We start from the raw sequence: 22775 nt of genomic DNA, 5'->3' as shown, positions 1-22775 counted from the left end.
GTTTAATCCTATGGGGCCCCCTGATGGCTTTCCACTTTCTCGAAGCAATCGATAATTTTTTTTAATTATTAATTTTTTCTATTTCCCAAATAATATCCTCGCCTTTCTCTACCAGGAACCTTCTAGAAAGAAATAAAAGAACCACCTCCGGTGTGATTCTTTCTTTGTTGTTAATTTGTAGTCTGCGTATCTGAAAAGTGTTCTGAATTTGAAGCTGCAAAAGTTTGGAGGTTTTTTCAAATCTTTTTCCAGGTCATGTGAATTACTATCGTTATTGTTTCTGCATATTTGTTCTTTTGTTTGTGGATAGAATAATTTGATGCTATAATCGAGATATTAGATGCTTTTGTTTATATGATCTATGATTTTGAAGATATTAATTATGGGGAAAATGTCTCATTTTTTTGGATCTATAGCCTATAGGGAACTTTAATTTATCAGGCTTTACGTGTTTATTCGTAAATAAATCACAATATATTTTTTTCTAAGCTTTTGCTGAGTTTTCGTTGTTTTCTATTTTTTGTTTATTTTGCTTGGATCTGATATTTAGCTGGCTGATTAACGTTGTGGAATGTGAAAAAATTTGTTGAAGTTCCGTATGGATTTGAAAATTTGTTTCCCTTAGGTTTTCTGAATATTCGACGCTCGGGATATCGAATTTGAATGCGCAATGAGTGGGGAGTCTACGGCAGGAGGCAGCGGCGGAGGAGAGTCGCAGAGGTCCGTTCCGACGCCGTTTTTGACGAAGACATACCAGTTGGTGGACGATCCATACACCGATGATTTGATCTCTTGGAATGAAGATGGAACGGCGTTTATTGTGTGGCGTCCAGCTGAATTTGCCAGAGATTTGCTGCCGAAATGTTTCAAACACAACAATTTCTCTAGCTTTGTTCGTCAGCTCAACACCTACGTAAGTTTTCTTCAATAAAATTACAGAAGTGAAGTTGTTTTTCGATTGCTTAAATCCCATTCTTTTTGCTTCTGGAATAATTGTTTCTTGTTTAATTAAAATTTTGAATTCATTCGTAAAAAGAAAAGAAAAAAATAAAGCTGTGCTCTTTTACTTTCAGTTTATGGGCAAAATTCACCCATGGAACTGTTTGAACTATTTTTGTTTCCCCCCTATGTAATAAGCAAATAGCAATGCTTATCCATGCAGAAACATGCTATTCATGTATTGTTTTATCGAGATTCAATACAAGCTATGTAAATAAAATCTATATTTTGATATTCAATACAAGCTATTTTTTGTTTGAATTTGCAGGGGTTCAGAAAACTTGTTCCCGATAGATGGGAATTTGCAAATGATTGCTTCAAAAGAGGTGAAAAAGCGTTGCTTAGAGACATTCAGCGCCGGAGAATGTCGACTGCCGTGGCGACATCACCGATCCCGACGACGGCGGTAGCAGTAAATGCTCGTACAGTAACCGTCGCAGCATCCCCGGTAGCTTTTATCCAAGTCTCACCCACAAATTCGGCAGAGGAGCAGGTTTTCTCCTCCAACTCGTCTCCGGGGGTCAATACCGCCGCTCCGACAGCGATGCTGCTAGCTTGCACGTCAACTTCAGACATATTCGAAGAAAATGAAAAGTTAAGAAAAGAGAATTCGCATTTAAGCCAAGAGCTGAGTCGATTGAAGGGTTTATTTAGTAAAGTTTGTAGTATAATGTCAAGTTATGCAACAAATCAAGACGAGATGGGTTTTCCGGAGGGGAGAGGAATGGATGCAATGGAGACGGATGAAGGCGGCGCCGCCGTGAGTGATGGCGGAGAGAAGGCGGTAGATGACAACGATGAGACTTTCCCCAGAATTTTCGGGGTTCCGTTAGCGGCCAAGAGACTGAAGAGGAACGAGGAGGATGAGACGCGGTGTTGTGGACCACAGATCAAATCAGAGCCTCGGAGTTCTGGGACTATCGCAAATCACGACCTTCCGTAGCAATGCCCTTTTCTTGGGATTTTACGGTATGAAAATCTAATTTTAGCGTGGATAAATAAATTAGGGTACCAATGGTGGAAAGTGAGACACGTGTGTTCAGATTGTGATATTTTGAGAGATGGGCCTTTTCAATTGTTGGGCTTGCCTGAGAAGAGGAATGATGGGCTTGGTTCTAAAAGAAGGTTTAGCACTTAAACAATTGGATGCTTGGAATTTGATTCCTTTACACTTTATGACTCAGAATTTCCAAGAAAAACCCAACCATAGTTCTAGAAAAAAAAATGTAACAGGTCCCTTATTTGAATTTTGTAAATAATCGGGAGAAATAAAAATAGACCGCTGGGTATTACGTTGTCATCAACGAACTCATATCATGAACATCTCTCGATTTACTTTTTCGTCATTGTTAAGGATCAATGATACCGTGACTCATATAGGCTGTAAACCTTTGAAATGAAAAAAAAGGAAGTGTAAATCCCACTTGGGGTTGACATGTTTCGGATACGTTTAGATGCTAGATAACACCTGTTTCAGCCAAAGATATTCTGGGATATAGGTCGAACTATATAGTTAAATATCCTTTTGTAAGAAAGACTCAACTTGGGTGCTGTCTGATTCCTATACCCGATTTAATGGGTATTTCCTCACTGCGGTTGACTCGGTTCTTGATCTATCAGTTAAGGATAGGGATGGTTGACGGGGAACTGGGATTGTTAGTGTGGCTTTCAAGTTTAAAGGTTCATTTGGCATGCCATATTCTGCAAGGGTCTTCATATCTGGTTGTAGAGATATATATAGCTATATATTTATAGAAATATATTGTAGAAATATATATACATATTTATGTAAACATATACAATGTACAACTTCAGATCAGTGATATAAAAAAAAAGCCAAAAAAATATTCAATTTTCTTTCCAAAAACGTATCCCTACCGTATTCATAGCGCATATTAGCTGTGTCCAAAACATATCCGATTGGTCAAACCTACAATAAGCCAACGACACGAGTTTTACCGTGTCCAGCACGCATATCGGGATGTCATATCCATATCTGTATCCGATATTTAAAAAAAAAAATTAGGAGTATATGTGCTCCATAGATAACAACCAACATTATTAAAATCACATCACAACATAACAAAGGTAAACCATAGAACAGAAACAAAGACAACGATAAGAATGTCAAATGCAACTATGCAAGTTAATTTTATTGGCTCAACCACAAGGAAACATAACAATTTATGATCAAATGTCATTTGGAAATCCAATTACACATACACAAGCTAGACATAAATAAGTGAACTATAAGAAAGCATTGGAGGCAATGCATAAATTAACTTTGTCACAAATTGTATTACAAATTTTGTGACAAAACAACAATCTGAAAAGGACCATTTCTTCAACAAAGAAATAGATGCATACCATAAGATGGGGGAAGTTGATAATGCCTCTTTAAGAACTTTGAGGCTTGCCCATCTTTCTTGTGGCATAATATCTATATTAATGATTGGCATCACCCAAGTATCGTCGAGCATATCTAGGACAGGTACTATGTAGCACGGATATCTTAATTTTTTTAAGTATCGGATACGGATATGCGTGTCGAATACGGAAAAATCCGTATCGTTGACTTTTTTAGGGTTGATCAGTTGGATACGTCTGGGCAAAATTGCAAATATTTAAAAGTTTTATGGGTTAATTGAAAAAAGTTGAAATTTCTAAGGATTTGGAATTGCTGGTTGCATAGCAGTTTCAATAGATCAACTAAAACATGTGCAACAACTTGTGAATGACGCAGAATCGAAAAAGAAAAATGCTAAACCGAAAGAAGTTCAATTGCCTTCATCATCAAACATGGCTTCAAAATCCTCATGCAGTGGTCATTTCTCTTTGCCAAGGGATGATCCAACAAAGAAGAGAAAAGGAACATTTGGTCCTCTTGAAAAAGCTTTTAACTTTAATGCGAGAGATGAGCTCCACTCTGAAATTGCGAGGCTCTTTACACAGGGGATTATCTTTCAATATTGGTAGAAATCCTCATTATATTCGTGCTTTCAGTATGGCTACTGAACGAACGATTCCGGTTATCTTCCACCCGGATACAATTTATTGAGAACTACACTTCTTCAAAGAGAAAACTCATATTGAAAAGTTGTTGGAGCCAACAAAAGCTGCTTAGAAACAAAAAAGTGTTGGTATTTGTAGTGATGGATGGTGAGATATACAAAGAAGAAAGGTGTTAGTATTTGTAGTGATGGATGGTGAGATGTACAAAGAAGACTACATATTAATATCATGGTCGTGTGTGAAAGTGGTTATGTGTTTCTAAAGGCAATAAATTGTGAAGTTGAGTACAAGATAAATGTTTCATCTCTAAGTAGTTTATTGATGTCATAAACGAAGCGAGACATCATAATATTGTCCAAATGGTCACGGCTAATGCTCTCATTTGGAAAGTCGCTGGGTTACTTTTTGAAGATATGAAGATACCACTGAAACACACGTATAAGCATGCATATACAGAATCCCGATACTCAAAAAATTGCCGCGTCTAACAAAAAAGTATATGAAAATTAAAATAGGCATGACGTGTAAACCCAGCACTGTTTAATCCTTTAAATTATTAAAAATAATATTATTCAGAAGGAGTAAACACGGTGTTACTTACCCAGTTACCCTATTTTCAGAATAAATTATGATTAAAGTAAAAATAATAATAATTATAAATAACATTTTCGAGAAAGAAGAAACCCAGTATTATTTAACAGAAATTGTGACCAAAGTTTCCGAAAATATCTGGTTAAGAAACTGTATGCATAGAATTGTTAAACATGATTCCACGTTCCAATTATAGTACCGTACTACTGTGCAAGAAACTAGTAAAAATTCATGGCTTGGTTTTTTTTTTTTTTAAAAAAAAGTCTTCATATTTCTAGAGGAAAAAAAACTCGTAAGTCCCCGAATTAATGGACTCAAGCACATAACCAGTGCTGATAGAATCAAAATTAATGCTGGAAATGGAGGTTGTGGGGCCCGCCGGAGTTCGGATTTCCTTAATGAGGCCGATGATGTTAAAGGAAACTGAATTCTCGTAGAAAGGAGAAAACTCCATTGTTGAACTTCCAGAAAGAAGAAGCTTTATTGCGGGAAAAATTGAAATGAATTCAAAGAGTACATTTATTTATACTAAACTAAAGACTAAAGACGCATTTATCAAAAACGTGTTTGCACTTCTTAACTCTCAATTCTCAACACTCCCCTTCAAGATTGGTGTACACACCAATCTTGGACAGTAAATAAGAATGTTGTTCCCGACTCAGACTCTTAGTGAAGATATTTGCGAGTTGCTCGGTAGTGGGAATGTATTGAGTCTTGATCATACCGTTCTTGATCTTTTTTCTAATTAAGTGGTAATCAATTTCTATGTGTTTGGTACGCTCGTGGTATAATGGATTTGCTGCAATGTGTAAAGCAGCTTGGTTATCACAATACAAGATTGGCGTTGTGCTCAATGTCGTTCCCATATCTGTTAGTAATCCAAGTATCCAAGTCACTTCACATGTGGTGCTCGCCATTGCTCGATACTCTGCCTCAGGGGACGAACGTGATACCGTACTTTGTTTCTTAGATTTCCAGGAGATCAAGGAACTTCCTAGCTTGATACAATAACCCGTAACCGAACGACGTGTCATTGGACATGCTGCCCAATCAGAATCACAATAAGCATGCAATGAGAAATTATTATTGGCTGCCAACATGATTCCCAGACCGGGTGCAGATTTTAAATAGCGTAGCACACGCAAAGCTGCATCCATGTGTGATCTCTTTGGTGCATGCATGAACTGACTAAGAATTTGTACATCATAACAAATGTCGGGTCTCGTAATAGTAAGGTAAATGAGCCTTCCAACCAATCTTTTATAGACATCAGATTCGATCAGCAAAGCATCATCAAGCTCATTGACAGAATTCTGTCGATTAAACTCATCCAATGTATGACTTGTGAGTTTTTGATGTTTTATAACAGGGGTGTCGCAAGTTCTAGCACCTGTCAAACCAGAATCAGCCAATAATTCTAACACATATTTGCGTTGGTTTAGATAAATCCCCTCCTTAGACCGAGCCACTTCAATGCCAAGGAAATAACGCAAGTGCCCAAGATCCTTAATATGAATTTGTGAGTGTAAAAACATTTTGAGAGCAGAGATGGCTTGCTAATCACTGCCAGTGACCACATTGTCATCCACATAGACCAACAATATAGTGATATGCAAAGAGTCACGCTTAGTAAAAGGAGAATGATCATGCGGTGACTGGACAAAGCCTACGAGTTTCATAACACCAGTAAATTTAGTGTTCCATTGGCGTGAAGCTTGTTTGAGGCCATAAAGAGACTTAAAAAGGCGACAAACACGCTGCTCCCCTTGAAGAGAATGACCAGGTGGCATCTGCATATACACCTCTTCATCCAAATCCCCTTGAAGAAAAGCATTAGTCACATCCATTTGGTAAAGAGGCCAATTCTTTGCAGCCGCAACACTTATCAAACAACGGATAGTAACAATCTTAGCGGTAGGGAAAAAGGTGTCATGATAGTCAATCCATTCTTGTTGAGTATACCTTTTGGCGACAAGACGAGCTTTAAAGCGATCAACCGTACCATCAGGGTGTCGCTTAATCTTATAAACCCATCGACAACCAATGGACCTCTTTCCAATCGGCAAATGCACTAATTCCCAAGTGTGGTTGGCCTCCAATGCGGCTAGTTCTAAATCCATAGCTGCCTTCCATCTACGGTCCAAGACAGCCTCATGATAAGAGGTAGGCTCTTTGTCAGCAGAGATGCAGGCCAAAAAGGACTGATAAGGTTTAGAAAATTTGGTATAAGTGAGATATTGACTGAGAGGATATTTGGAAGTAGCCAAATTGCTGTGGGATTACGTGGGACAAGAGTAGTCTTTGGTCCAGACAGGAGGCTGGGAGATGCGCAAAGAACGTTTCGGAGGCTGGGAAATTATGGGAGCCACAGGAGTAGCATGTGGTTGAGGTAAATGAGCAACAAATTCAACAGGAGCAGGTGGTATATCTGCAATAAACTCTGACTGGGATAAGGAAGATGGGCGATCATCTTGTGTAGGAAAGATAGGCAAAATGTGATTAGGAGTGGCGAAGGGAAAAATATTTTCATGGAATACTACATCTCTTGTCACAAAAAATTTCTTAGTGTCCAAACTCATGACTTTGTATCCTTTTTGAGTGCTAGAATAATCCAAGAACACACAAGGACTAACTCGAGCAGAAAATTTATCTTTCAAAGTTAATGAAGTGGCATAACACAAGCACCCAAAGACACGAAGATGATCAAATGTTGGAGGTTTATGGAACAACATGTCATATGGTGTCTTGTTTTTGATTAGGGGACTGGGAGTACGATTAATGAGATAACAAGAAGTTAAAACACAATCACCCCAGAATTTTAATGGTAATGAGGATTGAAAACGCAGGGCTCGAGCTATATTGAGTATGTGTCTATGTTTGCGTTCAACGACTCCATTTTGTTGTGGAGTGTAGGGACAAGAACTTTGATGTAGGATACCTAAAGAGTTAAACAACAAAGTACAAGTACTTTTGAAGAAATCAAGTGCATTATCAGTCCTAATGATCTTCACAAGAGCAGAGAATTGAGTATGGACCATTTGGAAAAAAAATTTCAGAACCTGAAGCACCTCAACTTTAGACCGCATAAGGTAAACCCATGTTGCTTTGGAGAAATCATCCACGATTGTGAGAAAATACCTATTACCATTATGGGTATGGGTATGAAAAGGATCCCAAATATCAACATGTATCAAGGCAAAACAGCAAGATGAGTGAGAAAAGCTCTTGGGAGGAAATTTGATTCTAGTTTGTTTTGACATTGGACAAATTAAACAATGAGGGAGACTCACTGAGTTTGGCATAAAAGACAGTGCTTGCATTCTAGATACATACATGTGCCCCAAACGTTTGTGCCAAAGAAAATGATTATCAAACACATTAACTATCGAATTGACATGATCAACAGTGCTATTACAAACAGAATGACGAAAAGGAACAGAAGGTACTGGACAGGGGCCGGAGCTGGAAAATGAACTTGTGTCAAGATGATAAAGTCCATTGAGTTCTTTACCAATCCCCATTAATCTCCCAGTCTTGAGGTCCTGAAATAGGCAAAAATGGGGATAAAGTGTAACAAAACAATTGTGATCTTTGGTGAATTTGGATATTGAAAGTAGGTTGAAGTTGAAATCTGGCATGTGTAAAACATGGTTAAGGGTGATGGAATCAGTGAATAAAACAGAACCTATCTTACTAACACGAGCCTTGGTACCATTTGGCAGTCTTACAGACCTAGGAGGAGTTGCTACAGATTTAGAACCTAGCAACATATTCGAATTTCCAATCATATGCTCATTTGCACCACTGTCAATAATCCAATGAGATGATAAGTTCGTTGTAGTGGGTATACCTGCCATATTAACAACTGGTTCTGGCACAGAAGGAGACTGATGAGTTCCCAGCATTTTCAAGATCTCAGCATATTGAGCAGGTGTGAAGACTGAAATAGCGGCTGCATTGAAACTCTCTGTGATGGGCTGAGTGATAGGCTCAATTTGAGCTATATCAGTCAGGTTGGCATATGGTCTCTGAGTTCTAGAATGATCTTTATATGCTCTGCCATTTTGTCCTCCCTTCCTGCTGTTATTGCCCTTATGCAATTTGTGACCAGGGGTATATCCAACAAGCTTGTAACAAAAGTCCTTGGTGTGTCCAGTCCAATGACAATAATCGCAGGTTAGGATATCCTTTTTTTGGTTAGCAAGCTTACCTTGAACAGAGAAGAAGGCTGTTGATGGCTCTTCTGCAACAGAAAGTGATCTATGGGACTCCTCTTGGGAGATGATAGAAAATGCTTGACCAACTGAAGGAAGATGACTCATCATCAATACTTGACTCCGAATTTGGGCATAACTGTCATTGAGCCCCATCAAGAATTGTAAGAGCTTCTGCTGCTGGTCATGAGCAATATATTGTCTTGCCGTATCACATTGACACGAAGGCAGGATAACCAATGAGGAATATTCATCACATAATTGTTTATCTTACAGTAGTAACTTGACACGGTGTTATTAGCTTGTGTCAATTTCCCAATTTCTCGGTGGAGGGCAAAAATTCTTGACCCGTTGATTTTATCATATTGTTCTTTAAGGTCAGACCAGACAGCAGACGCATCCAGGGCATAAACAATTCCCCCAAATATTTCCTTCGAAACGGAATTCATAATCCACGATAATACTAAGGCATTGCATCTCTCCCATTGATGTAGATTTGGCTGATCTAGGAGAGGCTTCTTACAAGTTCCATCAATAAATCCGGTCTTATTCTTCGCACGTAATGCAATGAGCATAGCGCGACTCCATACTCCATAATTCTCAATTCCACACAAGTGATCAGTTACGAGACACATACCAGGAGTATCGGATGGATGAATGTAGAGTGGATCATTGAATCCAATATTAACTGCCATTTCAACAGATCGCGAGCAAAAATTCCAGCAGAACAATTGAAGCTGACTGCTCGCGTACAGATCCTGCACTAATGTAAAGCAAAAAAAATTTCAAAATCGGAGAAGCATCGTATGCTCTGATTCCATGTTAAAGGAAGCTGAATTCTCGTAGAAAGGAGAAAACTCCATTGTTGAACTTCAAGAAAGAAGAAGCTTTATTGCGGGAAAAATTGAAATGAATTCAAAGAGTACATTTATTTATACTAAACTAAAGACTAAAGACGCATTTATCAAAAACGTGTTTGCACTTCTTAACTCTCAATTCTCAACAAATTCAAGAAGCTTCCGTCGATCGTCACGGTAATCCAGCGACATGGGATTCGAAAATTCCATGAAAAGTTGAAATTAACTAGAAAATAACACGGGAAGAGCTTCAAAAAATGGAGAAAAATGAATAGAAAATTAGTGGGAAATAGCTTCGAGAAGCGGGAAAATGTTGACGACGAGAGAACCAAGAGCCATATTCATTTCTGCATTTTCCCTTTTCTCAAACTTTGTGTGCTTTTAATTTTGGGCCGGGATTCCTGGCCCAAAGATTTTTTAAAATTTCGAATTTAAAATCTGACATTTGAATTTTTTGAAATAATGATATACCTAAATTTTCATTCAATTTACGGCAGAAAAACAAAGAATTTTTCTAAATAATTGAATAGAATAATATTTATGAATAGTGAAATGAAAAGACTGCTTCTCTTGATTTCCACTTGCTTACTGATGTTCAATTTTCATATTATATTTAAAATACACAAAAACTCTTGTTAGACGAATGTATCAAATCTAATTCATAAAAAATTATTATTTTTTATATCAAATTATCCTCTGAACAATCTTGAATTTGTAGTTGCATTTGATAAGAGGTTCCATATGTCACTGGGCTCACTCTCAAGGTGCCACTGTACTTAATATTTAAAAAAGAACTAATAGTTAATGTTCCATTCACGGCTCAAAAGATGGAACCTGATCCATAGATGCATACAGGGCTCGGTACATGGTCCTGTCGAATATACCCCTGTAAGGATCTTCCTTTCTTTTTTCTAGCAGATATTTCATGTTCGCTTCGACTTCAGATTTTATCTGCAAGTACACTTCTCTGGCTCTTTCTTTGTCCTTCAACATGTCTTTCCTTCCCTTTGTATGAATAGGCTTCCCAAACAAGTAGTACAATCGTCCTGGAACTTTTGGAAGAAGTACAGGAAAATATAAATCTTGATTTGCAACCTCACCGTTCATTCCAGCCCTGTCAGGTGTATCAAAAAGCTTTGAGAATGTATTGTGATGTAAGAAGTGTCTAGTATACGTATGTTACCTCACATTAAATGATTTGTATCTTTCGTTATCTCTTCTTATTCGGTCACTCAAGAAAGGGATCTTCATCAAGTCATCATAGTCCAACACTAGCTGCCAGTTTGAAGAATTTAGAATGTAAGGGCATCAAGAAACATCAGGAGTTGCATTTTGATTTCGAGACATGGAGCTTGTCATCAAAATCACATTAACTTTGGATAACTCAAAAGTTTCCAAAGAAGGGTAGAAGAAAATGGATGGATAATAATTTTGGGGCCAGATCTCCTCCACTGCATCTTCTCTGCTGTGCTCTATTTAAGTTTAACCCCTCAATAAGTCACGAAATCATTTAAATCATGTTAATAACTTCAAACCACTTAATGCCGACTCCAACTCCTTTCCTTTGAGCCAACAATTAACATCTACTTGTAGTTGGTTAGAGATGCCTCGAGTGATAAAGATGAACACACCAAAACCATTATATGGCGTTCCACTCAAATTCTATCCATTATCACCGAAACGCCGAAAGTGAAAATTTGATGCAGGAATAGTACAAGGCAAGAAATAATGGAATCAGTTCATCGTAAACCAAGTTTGACTAATCTTATGAATAAAACATTACCTCTGCTATGTCATCTTCTCCAACTACTCCAAAAGGTACAATTGTGGCTCCAAATCTTGCAGCCATTCTAACAAACTCGGGCTGGTCAGGCCAAAACAATTTATACTCTTCACCCTGTATAAATTAAAGGCCCAAATACATCAAATTACGATCCCGTTTCTCACAAGAAAGGAAAGAAAAAGGCAGTTGGTTTAAAAAGAAAAAAATGGCAAACCTTACGGTGTAGAAACTCACGAGCACCACCAGGATAAAGTAGCACATGAGATTTTGTCGAGAACAACTTGAAAAGGCTGCTTGGACTTACAGGCAGTGCACCATATATTCTAAGATGGTCGGTGAAAGAAAATTCCTTGTTTTCACCTTCCATAAGATGCGAAAACAATGATGGATGTGCTATCCCACGAAACATTATCTTTTTTTCCCGGAGAAACTCTTCGACTAATGGTATAACTTCTAGCCCCATAAGCATGTGATAACCAACTAACAAGACTGGACCTTCATCTGGAACTCCAGATAGTCCTCTCACTATCTTTCCATCTTCCATGGTTGATAATATTACAGGGCCAGTATAATTACGTAGCCATCTGTATTGAGTAACGCTTGATATTAGCTTCTAGAAAACATCTAAAAAACAAATGAAGTATGAAACTCGAATGTCATTTGATTGGGAATTTGTTTCAATATCCAAGAACTAGACCGAATGAAATATCAAGAAAACTCTGAAGGGCAAGGAACTGTGTCCAATTACCTATTTTCCACAACTGTTTGCTTAAACTCAGACATACTGGGAGGCAGAAAATCCATCACATAGTCATGTTTTCTTGATCGACGGTAGGTGCAAGTAGCTTTGATAATTGTCAATAAATTAATGCCATCTTCCTGCATCAATACAAATTGCAATGGATCAATACCACTGTGGAATATACAGTTGTAAAATAACCATATCACAGCAAGTGTTGCTGAATCCAACCATTTGATCAAAGGATTTTGACAAGTGGTTTGCATAAAATAAATCTCTGGGATGATTTAAAAGCACAAAAAACAAAATATACTTCACGAACATATTATGATTAAAAACAGTCAAGTAATAGTACGAACAGGATGATATGAAGCACTTTTTAGCAAATTTTAAATCAACAAATTCAACTTCACAGAATTTTTCACATGCGATGTACTTTCTTGCAGTTAACGAAGTTTCTGCCTTGAAAAAGGTAGATACTATATCTCATTTGAAATTTTAGGTAGTATTGATTTGGAAAACGCTTCCTTTAAACTCCATAATTTTAGGAAGAGTTGTGAGGAATTTCAGAAGTTCTTGAACTATACTAACTTTTCTAGTGCCCCCATGGTGAGTGTCTTTACCTCAAATTAGTTCCTACTACCTGTGGCTACACTAAAACTCCATTACTATAAGTAGTGCTAGAGAAAATAAAGTAGGCTTTTCCATCTGCTAGCACTGTGATATGGAGTCGATTCTTTATCAATAGCCCACCCTTTCTTTGAACCTTGTCAATGATCGAACTTAAAGATATGAACTGAGTGCCATTTGATGAGTAACTGAGAACAAAGGAGAGGGATATGGAAAGAATGAAGTAATGAAAGAGGAAGTCATTGCTAGTAGTAACGACTTGTCACGATCCATTGGTTCATATAGAATCCATGTCCTAGGTGTATCAAAAAGCATCTATTGGCTAAGCATATAAAATTAATCATTTTTCATAAGAAAATGTACTATCTACATTTCTTAAAGCAAATGTATTGTCAGAGATTACAGAACTCGCACGCATTTCTGAAAGAAACTGGAGTGAAATTCTCACCTACCAATAATATGGTATGCCCGTTGTCTTTGAAGTATTTTATTTTGCAATTTTGTATTGATCTCAAAAGCCTCCGAGCTTCGTCTTCACTGGGAAGCATATTATCTTTGCCACTGAGATCCAAATGCATCATCACAATCACAAATTTAAATAACGGCTTTGCAGCTTGACTCACGCATCAAGAGCAGAGTGATGAAATGGTAAAACGAAGATAGGAGTGACTTTTGCCTGAATCTTTTTAACTTTATACATCAACAAAGTCAACGTAGCACAATATTCTGAATGAATCATAGGTAGAGAATAAACCTAGCGATAACAAGTACTTCAGCTCTAATGGCATGAAGACGAGAAATGGTATAAGCAGCAGCAGTTTTGAGCAGCTTCAATTTCCAAATTAGAGTTGCTTTAGGTATGATATTCGCCAAGCCCTGTGCATATTCAAATTCAAATAGAAAAATCACTATTTCACAAAGATTGATCATGCATAGTTTCATCCCCACAAAATTGTTTAACAATTGAAAGATACATAAAGATATGTAACATGTATTAATTTGGTTTCAGGTTTTTATTTTTTAACTAGTCCATGTCAAAAATTTGTTTTCTTTTTTTTATACCAGTAACAGGAGGATAAAAAAAACCCATTTGACTGCGAAAAAAATCAAAGACAATAAATGTAAGCAATGCAAAAATGTTCTTACAGAAAGGAGCGGTAGCAGTACAGTAAGGTTGCCAGCAAGTTGTTCAAAATATTGTGTTGGAGATAGCATCATGTCAATATTTACTGCAGCCATCTTCACTGGATCACCTGGAGTGAACATAAAATAATTTGCTGAACATGTTACTCAGAAGGCTCGAAAACAGTAACAACGAATAACCAAAATTAATGGGTAAAAGAATAGGTAAAGCAACGATCTCCAAAGCCAATATGTAAAGGCAAGATTGTACGTTAAGTTGCAGCACAGCAGAAACTTAGAAACGCAAAGACAGTAAAACAAGTCAGGCATTACAGTGGCTGATTTTGGTTCTGACTAAAATCACAAACCAGGACGATTACTTATTTTTTATTTTGGCATCAACTTTGAACCTTAGGAGCTAATAGAAATGAAATGAACTCCCAGCACCATTTCCTTAAATATCCTTGAACTTGTAATTATATAAAAGCACAAGAAAATTGATACAAACTTGTTACCGGCATCGAAAAGGCTCAAATAAGTAATAATTGTTAAAATTACCGCTAGGAGTGGAACCTGACCGTACACGACGGTAAAAAAGTTAAATACATCATTATTTCTTATTTGTGAGCATACTAGGAGAGAAAAAATAAAGATGTGTGGATAACAAATGAATAGAGTAGTACTAGTGTAGCCGTGCTCAAAGGCCACCCCTAATTTCATTTCAATGCCTGAGACTGATTTGTGAAATGGATATCTTAATGTTTAAAGCTATTCACAGATTTCATGTGTTAAACAAATATAATCTTTTGAGATCGAACAAACTAACTAACTATGAAAGCAGTGTGTACATACCCATAACAAAGCTTAGGAGATAAGGAACTGTGATATGCAGTTCTTTAGGTAAAGCTTCCAATAGTGGAAAGAAAGGCTGCAGTTGTGACCTGCCAAATGAAGTTGCTGAAAAAATGAATTATCAGTAAAGCCATTCAGCTCATGTAAGAAACTAAGAACAACTGTATTGCATGTGTTGTAAACTTACCTGGATTAGCTACCACGACTAAGAGGTCAATTTTAGGATAACGTGCTGCCACTGCGAGAGCCAAGCACCCACCAAAAGAATCTCCAACTAGATAAATAGGTTTTTTGGGGGATAAGTTGTGTTCGGCCCTCACAGTTTCTCCAACCCATTCCACCAACTCTGGAAATTTATAGAATAAACTATCATTCGTATAAAGCAACGTAAAATCTATGCTTTAAAAATAAGCATGAATTCTCAATGTCATTCAAACACATGTAAATACCACACGGTAAAAGTAAAGCAGTAAGAAGTTACGACCTACAAATGGCGTACGGTCATGAACTGGGATATGCATGCAACGAACATCAAATACCCTGGGACCAAGAAAAACGTCACATCCTAATTGACCATGAAACACAATACAGCAAGTTAAGTAGCAAGATTGTCAGACAGGTGTCTAGCATCATCATACAGTTTAGGAACATAAATAGAATCCTAATCCTGTGCAGATCAACTAAAGCCTTCTGATTACTCGTTTTGATTTCTGCACAAGAACGTGTATGTACTGTTTGGTTCAGAGAATCGAGAGAATTGGGGGCGTTTATTTCATATCTTAATACATACAGCAAAACTATTGACTTTTCTACGATTCATGGACAGTACCGCACGCGCACGAAAGACAAGTATGACATAGTTCATGTTCATATCAACTCTATCGATGAATTACTTTCCAAGAGACTTATGATGCAGGGTGAGACCGAGTCCAAGTCCATCCATTCCTGCATCAGCAAGCAAACTATAAGCATACACCTTTCCGATTAAAGCACTAGCAATCATCACTAGCAAGTAGCAATCATCATACAGGAACTCATTAATCAAACTGAATTCAGAAATGATAAATATTTCGCGGGCCAAGGAACATCTGAACGGGGTAATCAATCACCACCAGAACCTGTAGCATCACCCCCTACATGCATTGGGGATCCAGGATTTCTGGATGATGTGGATAATTGAATATCCTTTGGGAAGGGAAACTTGCATATTTCGAAAATATATCTAAAAATGCATATGTCCACGGCTGGATTCACCCTGGCATGGCCTTTCTTATTTGTGGGACTAAGCATCAATTGTTTACCGGGTAAGAACAGAAGTACAGGTGAATTTCTTAAATGAGGGCCGCATGAAATTGGAGTAAACCACCGAGGTGGACCACCATCAGGACTAATTATTTCTTTTGCATGATCAAGATAATCCTTCACGGTTTGAGTTCCATATCCATCATCCCACAAAGCCTCTAGCTTTTCCTCTTCAAAATCATTCTCATTTTTCAGCTTCCCAACAGTTGAACTTCCGTTCTCGTTCTCAAAATCAACCGAATCCATTTTATTTCCCTTCTCCACTGCAGAAGGCACCCCATTTACTTTAACAGAATCATAAGATACAACAGATGAATCGCGGCTACCTACACACTGTACATGAAATCTAGTACAAAATGGTTTCCCTAAATTCAAAGTGAAATGATTAGATATCCCAAAACTTTTAACAACTGAAGCCATGAAAGCTGCGCCAATGTCTTCTTCGACCGCTCGAACATTCACGAAAGTCCAAAAAATGGCCTAAAGATAAAAGCCTCTCGAGGCACACATCACTTGTATTCCTCTTTTGTATTCTTGGGTGATGGAATTGTGAAAAAATAAATAAAACGGTAAATTTTCTTGAAAATAAATAAAATAACGTTAGCCACAAAATGTGGCTGTCCGCGAATGGTGTATGTTCTTGCAAGAAAATTAATAAAAATATAAGTAGACAGATGCTCGATAATAAAAAAAGAGTAATATATAATTTTAAATTCATTTGATTGTTTGCATAAATTTATATTGTGTGAATTTCAAATTTATTTTTTGTTACACTCAACAATAATTTTTAATTTTAATAATATTTTAAAAATAACAATAAATGAGAAATGATAAGCCAATTATCTAGATAATCCTACCTCTGTTTTCCTGATCTTTGAATCTTTTTCCTCTTTGATTTTTTAATGAAGTGAGAATATGCGGCTGCTACATTTTCGTGGGCAGTCGATAAACTTATTGATTAACGCAATAGCCTGCATATAATGTTGTTCAGGTAAACTATACTAGTCTTGTGTGGCAAGATTGTCAATGATATGTTGATGAACATATCGAACTCCTCGTCATTGATCAAATGTTCACTTAATCAGTATCTCCTTAAGTTCCATGCTTTATTTTTGAATTCATGTTGTCCAGATTGTAAAGTGCTCATGTTTTAATTTTTACAATGTCTTGCAAGGTACCTATATTATATTTATAAAAATATTTAATTACTAATATACATTGGAAAAAAAATTACTTAAGATTTCAGTAATGACAGGATTATTGATAAATTTGACGTTTAAAAAATTTCGAGTTAATCAAGTTCAACTTAAAATGGTTTAACATGTAAATTTTTTAATAAATTACGGTTTTACATATGTATTTGTCACTTTGATTTTTCGGATTATTGTGACTAAAATATTATTGTTCGTCATGTTTTGCAAATTTGATTGTTGCGAAATAATTGGATTCATTGTAAACTTTTGGTTTTATATCTTGTTATTCCTGTTTCTAGGTAATTTATTATAAAAGTATTTTTTTTATCGTACTGCATGAAAAATATTTATTATAATAATATATGTGCAATTATATATAATTATAGTTTGTTTTGTGCTTACATTTTAATTATTACATATAGATATAATTTTTTTTATAAAAAAAATTATGTTCATCCCCTAACTAAATTTTCTAACTCCGTTCCTGAGAATAGTCATGCCTCAAACTCCAAAATATCTTCCAAGAAATTAAGAGTGTGTTTGATTAGAAAAATCAATAGACAAAAAATACTTTTTTAAAATATATATATATATATATAAAAGTTGTTTTAAAAAATGTTTTTTTAGAAGCATATTTTTTGTCTTTTGGATTTCTTCTTCTACTTATATTTAAATATAAAAATAAAACATTTTTCACATTTATTCAAATGTTTAAACACTTATGAATTTTTATATTTGGGTTACAGATGGATAAATATATTTACCATACTTGTTCGTGTGGATCGTTTCATCTAGCAGTTGAATCTTTGAGCTCAAACCTCTTTTAAGGCCAGTGTTATCCAAGGTGAAAAATTACAACTTTCTTAAAACTCACAGATTTCATCGATTAAAAAAGTTATCAAATGAATTATAAGTACAAATGAAACGAACGAAAAAAAAAATATGAGTTAATTAATATATGCAATAAGGTTGAAAATATCATAAGATTATAGGAGTGGTGAAAAATAACTATTTTTAACGGACATTTTTGTCAACTTAGTCTCCTCTAATTTAGACTTTTAATTTTTTGTGATTTTAGTTTTTTTTTTCTTCGTCGGAGTGTTGATATAACACAAAAAACAACGACGTGATATTAGAAAATTCTGACGTGACGCCACGACTGATCATATTCACTAGTTTAATAATACATCAGAATATAGCTTGATTTTGTCTCATGGCAATTGGCATGATAAACCTACAAATTATTTATGACCGTTCGTGAATTTTCTCTTCTAAATGATGTCCCTAAATATTTTCTTCATGTAGTTAGTTCATTCTTACAATTGTTTCAAGTTCATGCCTATTTCTTTCTATTACCCGAAATTCAATTTCAATTTCAATTTCGAAGAGTTACTTTTTTCTTAACTTTTTTTATATTACAGTGAATAGATACAGACAGTAGTAAGTAACCTGTAGTGAAAGTAAAGGAGGCAATGTTAGAGGTAAATTTTAAAAAAACTAACGGTCGAATTTCCAGGTGAAACTGAAAAAAAAGGCATAAATAATTAGAGGTCAGGCACGTGCATACCACGTGTCTGATTACTAAACCATAATTTTGTCGTACGACTAAACGGTCACATTTCACCGACAAGATCCAACAACGGTCATATACTCCTCCATTCTCCACCCTCCGATTTTAACCCGACGCTCACGATCTCAAATGTAGACCCATATTCTCTTTTTGCCGAGCCATCATTTTCCCTCGGTAGTATCAGATTATATACGATGAAACAAGGCTACAACAAGGAGTTGCTTATTTAATTTATAAAAACTCAGCTTCTTACTGTTTTTTGGGTTTTTGGGTCGTGGGGTTCTTGATAGGTGAGTAAGTGAAGGAGATTTAGGACGGACAATGATTATTTGGTTTATTTTCTTGCTTGTTTAATGAGGTCTTGACCTGGGTTTGCGGGTGGGATTTGTTTTTGAATTGAGTGAATAGCATGGATATGTTGGAGTTAATGTATGTTTGTTTTGATCAATCACGCCCCATGTTTTTGTGCTACTATCGTGAACATAGGTGCATCTGCCGAATATTATTCCGTAGTGTGATGACATATCAGATTTCTTCCAAATGATTTCACTTTGAAAGTTACGGAGTCCGATGATCTGTTTTAGGTAGGTGTTCCTTGATTTTGTTAATGTTTGATTAATTCTTTGATTCTTTGTTTTGTAATTTCTAGTGTATTTAACGATTCTTTGTATTCTTTGCTGCATATAAGTGGTCGGATTGATTCTTCATATAGGACACAGAGAAGCATATACACCAGAGGGATTGATTATTTTTGGTTGTGATATTTCATTGATTTTGACATCGGATTCCAATTTTGTTTCTTGGTTTTTTCATTCTTGGAACTCACACACTAACAATAGAAAACATTGGTCTATGTCTCTTGATTTCTCCTCATAAAATTATTTGCTCGCGACCTTTATCAATTCTACTATAAAAGTGCATAGTCTGAACAGTGTATTAATATAAGTAAGGAGCACATAGAGAGCGAGCGAGAGTAGAAGTGGGTGGGAGAGCTGTATTTTTGTTGAAGGAAAGGAGAAAAAATAGGTAAACGTCTGAAGCATGTTGGCTGGGTGTTCATCTACATTGTTGTCTCCAAGGCATAGATTGAGAAGTGAAGCATCTGCACAGTTTCAAGCTTGCCATTTTCCTGCAATGAGCACCCAAAGATTGGATTTGCCTTGTACTTTTGTGCGAAAAGAAGCCACTCGATCCCAACCCATTAGACCTGTTGGTCTTTCAATCGAGGTACCAATTGAAGCCAAGACTACAGGTTGTTCGCTTAGGCAGTGTATCAAGCTTCCTCCTGCCGCAACCACAGAGGGCAGGAGGGAGAAGAAAGTTGAGTTTTGGGAGAAAGGCAAGGTTCTGAAAATGAAAAAGAGGTATGCGGAAGAAATATCGTACGATGAGGATATTTTTATCAGTCCAATGAAGAGAAAAAAGGGTAATGGAGAGTCGGATGGTATGCCAGAAGAAGAAGGAAACTTGAGCTTAAGACAATTGGGTGGTGAAAGTTTTTGGTTTCAGCCAGGTTTCAACGTTCCACTGTCCATTCCTCTGAACGCAGGCCTCGATACACCTCAAGTGACTTTTCCTGTATCAAGCTCACGAGAGGAAGAACAGATGTGTTTCATGCCTAGTGACATATCAGTGCCACCATTGCCACCTTTGTCAAATATTCCCTGGTTTGATTCTGTTGTGATTACGGACCTAGGGGACAAGAATGTCGAGGCAAGATGTGGTCCTGAGAAGGAAGCCTCAGGATCATCAAATACCTCATCTGACAGTCATGGTTTAGTTCTCAGGCTGAGTGATAATCCGGTGGAGAGTGAAATTGGCAACGGCTCAACTCCACCTAATCCAAGTGAAAGTGCTGAGGTTATCGTTTCGAGGAATAATGGGAAAAATAGTCACCAGGAGCGTGAATGTATCGAACTTGTGAGCTTACTAATAGCTTGTGTTGAACAAATTGGCTTGAAGAATATTGCTGCGATTAACCATTGTCTTGCCAGACTAGGGGAGCTTGCTTCTCCAATAGGCGGCTCCCCTATACACCGCCTCGTGGCATATTTTACCGAGGCTCTAGCTTTGCGTGTTGCAAGGCTGTGGCCACAAACCTTCCACATTGCAACATTCCTTCGAGAGTTTGATCGTGCTGATGATAATAGTGGTGGTGGCACCGCATTGAGGCTTTTGAACCATGTGTGCCCAATTCCAAAGTTCATTCATTTCACGTCCAATGAGATTCTGTTGAGAACTTTTGAAGGGAAGGACAGGGTTCACATAATAGATTTCGATATAAAGCAAGGGCTGCAGTGGCCTGGTTTGTTTCACAGTTTGGCTACAAGGGCTATTCCACCTAGCCACATCAGAATCACTGGTATTGGTGAGTCGAAACAAGAACTGATTGAAACAGGTGATAAACTTGCTGGATTTGCTGCAGCACTGGATCTGGCTTTTGAATTCCATCCAGTAGTTGATAGGTTGGAAGACGTGCGGTTATGGATGCTTCATGTTAAGGAGAAAGAAAGCGTGGCTATAAATTGTGTATTTCAGGTCCATAAGTTGCTATATGATAGTACTGGAGGAACACTGCGGGACTTCTTGGATTTGATCCGGAGCACAAAAGCTGAAACGATTATAATGGCAGAGCAAGAAGCAGCACATAATGAACTCAACTTGGATTCAAGACTATCCAATTCAATGAAATACTATTCTGCCATTTTTGACTCGATTGATTCGAGCCTTCCACTAGACAGTCCAATGAGAATCAAGATAGAGGAAATGTTTGGGTCTGAAATCAAGAATATTGTGGCTTGTGAAGGACGAGACAGATTTGAAAGGCACGAGACGTTTGGTAAGTGGCAACAGTTGATGGAGCATGGGGGTTTCCGGTGCATGGGAATGAGTGAAAGGGAACTACTTCAGAGCCAAATGCTGTTAAAGATGTATTCGAACAAGAGTTATAGAGTCAAGAAGAATGGTCGAGATGGGGCCGCCTCATGGCTGACTTTGAGTTGGTTGGATCAACCTCTTTACTCAGTCTCAGCATGGACAGCAGCAGCAGACTGTTTGGGAAGATCTACATCATTTCCTCAGGCCAAGTTGAAATGAAAGTCTTTTTATTATTTCTCATCCACACATACGATTTCTGTTTTACTCTGGTATACTATGATAGGGAGCTGCAGTCCATTCTTTGTAGGTAGAGAAATCTTGTTATTCTTTCATTCTTTTTTCCAGACAAGGTCATTGAGATAGGAAAAGACAGGCAGGCTACTATAGACTTCAACTTCAGGTTATTATTTTTTGTTTTGGGTTGTTTGGTTTTCTTTCTTTGATTCTTAATGTAACCTAGAGTTTTTTTAATCGTCTATGCATATTCGTTGTAGTCAGGATTATCTAATTGAGTCGTATACTTTGAAAGATATGCATGCTTTGTAATGAAGTGATTTTTGTTCTCCTAATAAATTTGTGTTTCATTATTTTAATACAACGGGATATTCATTTAAATCAAATGCATTTGGATAGAATAGAAATATAATTTGCACCCCAAACGGAGTTCTCTACTGGAAACAGCTAGGGGGGTTTGCACAGCGTGTGCGCAAGTACTTCCAGTTATAGCTGTATTCTTCTTCAGGCCATGCAAGCGATGTTCCTTTGAGTCCCATCTAGGAACTGAGATAGATAGATTGAGGAATGAATATGTCTACCAGAAAAGATTCTATCTTTTGTTTTGAAAATTTCTGCGGCGGCCCCGGGGGATGCGGCATTGAATAGGTGTTGAGATGAAAAGTCTTTTTATTATTTCTCATTCACACATACGATTTCTGTTCTATTCTGGTATACTTATGATAGGGAGCTTCAGTCCATTCTTGTCATCTTTGACACTAAGCGACAATGAGGTATAGTTCCTATGCGAGCAGTGTTTC

The 22775-nt window shown here is 37.0% G+C and overlaps 5 protein-coding genes across 11 annotated transcripts; 2 read left to right on the top strand and 3 right to left on the bottom strand.

Moving 5' to 3' along the window:
- Positions 1 to 51: 51 nt before the first annotated feature.
- On the top strand, positions 52 to 2299 carry LOC142542865 (heat stress transcription factor B-2b). Of its 5 annotated transcripts, none has more exons than XM_075649748.1 (3): positions 52 to 150; positions 626 to 913; positions 1268 to 2299. In XM_075649748.1, exons 2-3 carry the CDS (start codon positions 671 to 673, stop codon positions 1940 to 1942), a joined length of 918 nt encoding a protein of 305 aa, XP_075505863.1. In that variant the 5' UTR covers positions 52 to 150; positions 626 to 670; the 3' UTR covers positions 1943 to 2299. The 5 variants fall into 5 exon arrangements, with proteins under 5 accessions (XP_075505863.1, XP_075505860.1, XP_075505861.1 ...); XM_075649745.1 differs by having other exon boundaries at positions 74 to 252; XM_075649746.1 differs by having other exon boundaries at positions 79 to 252; positions 593 to 913.
- Positions 2300 to 7157: 4858 nt separating this feature from the next.
- LOC142541504 (uncharacterized) lies at positions 7158 to 9571 on the bottom strand. The gene is made up of 2 exons (XM_075648032.1): positions 8453 to 9571; positions 7158 to 8144 (listed from the first exon to the last, which is right to left on the bottom strand). The coding sequence occupies exons 1-2, from the start codon at positions 8970 to 8972 to the stop codon at positions 8110 to 8112; spliced, it is 555 nt and encodes a 184-aa protein (XP_075504147.1). The 5' UTR covers positions 8973 to 9571; the 3' UTR covers positions 7158 to 8109.
- LOC142541777 (uncharacterized) lies at positions 8972 to 9511 on the bottom strand. The gene has a single exon (XM_075648241.1). It carries the CDS (start codon positions 9509 to 9511, stop codon positions 8972 to 8974), a length of 540 nt encoding a protein of 179 aa, XP_075504356.1.
- An 803-nt stretch (positions 9572 to 10374) lies between the features above and the next one.
- Positions 10375 to 16654, bottom strand: LOC142542863 (phytyl ester synthase 1, chloroplastic-like). 3 transcript variants are annotated; one of them, XM_075649739.1, is made up of 13 exons: positions 16101 to 16653; positions 15693 to 15744; positions 15284 to 15339; positions 14987 to 15145; positions 14800 to 14904; positions 13972 to 14078; positions 13580 to 13701; positions 13278 to 13386; positions 12205 to 12335; positions 11671 to 12040; positions 11457 to 11570; positions 10857 to 10948; positions 10375 to 10787 (listed from the first exon to the last, which is right to left on the bottom strand). In XM_075649739.1, exons 1-13 carry the CDS (start codon positions 16519 to 16521, stop codon positions 10487 to 10489), a joined length of 2139 nt encoding a protein of 712 aa, XP_075505854.1. In that variant the 5' UTR covers positions 16522 to 16653; the 3' UTR covers positions 10375 to 10486. The 3 variants fall into 3 exon arrangements, with proteins under 3 accessions (XP_075505854.1, XP_075505855.1, XP_075505856.1); XM_075649740.1 differs by having other exon boundaries at positions 13993 to 14078; XM_075649741.1 differs by having other exon boundaries at positions 10534 to 10787; positions 10862 to 10948; positions 16101 to 16654.
- Positions 16655 to 18988: 2334 nt separating this feature from the next.
- Positions 18989 to 22308, top strand: LOC142542864 (scarecrow-like protein 28). Its single transcript, XM_075649742.1, has one exon. The coding sequence runs from the start codon at positions 19906 to 19908 to the stop codon at positions 21958 to 21960; it is 2055 nt and encodes a 684-aa protein (XP_075505857.1). The 5' UTR covers positions 18989 to 19905; the 3' UTR covers positions 21961 to 22308.
- Positions 22309 to 22775: the final 467 nt, after the last annotated feature.

The sequence above is a fragment of the Primulina tabacum genome, chromosome 4, assembly GCF_025594145.1.
Source record: "Primulina tabacum isolate GXHZ01 chromosome 4, ASM2559414v2, whole genome shotgun sequence".
Taxonomy (NCBI): domain Eukaryota; kingdom Viridiplantae; phylum Streptophyta; class Magnoliopsida; order Lamiales; family Gesneriaceae; genus Primulina; species Primulina tabacum.
The sequence above is the reverse complement of the archived record's forward strand: the minus strand, read 5'-3'. Positions and strand labels throughout refer to the sequence as shown.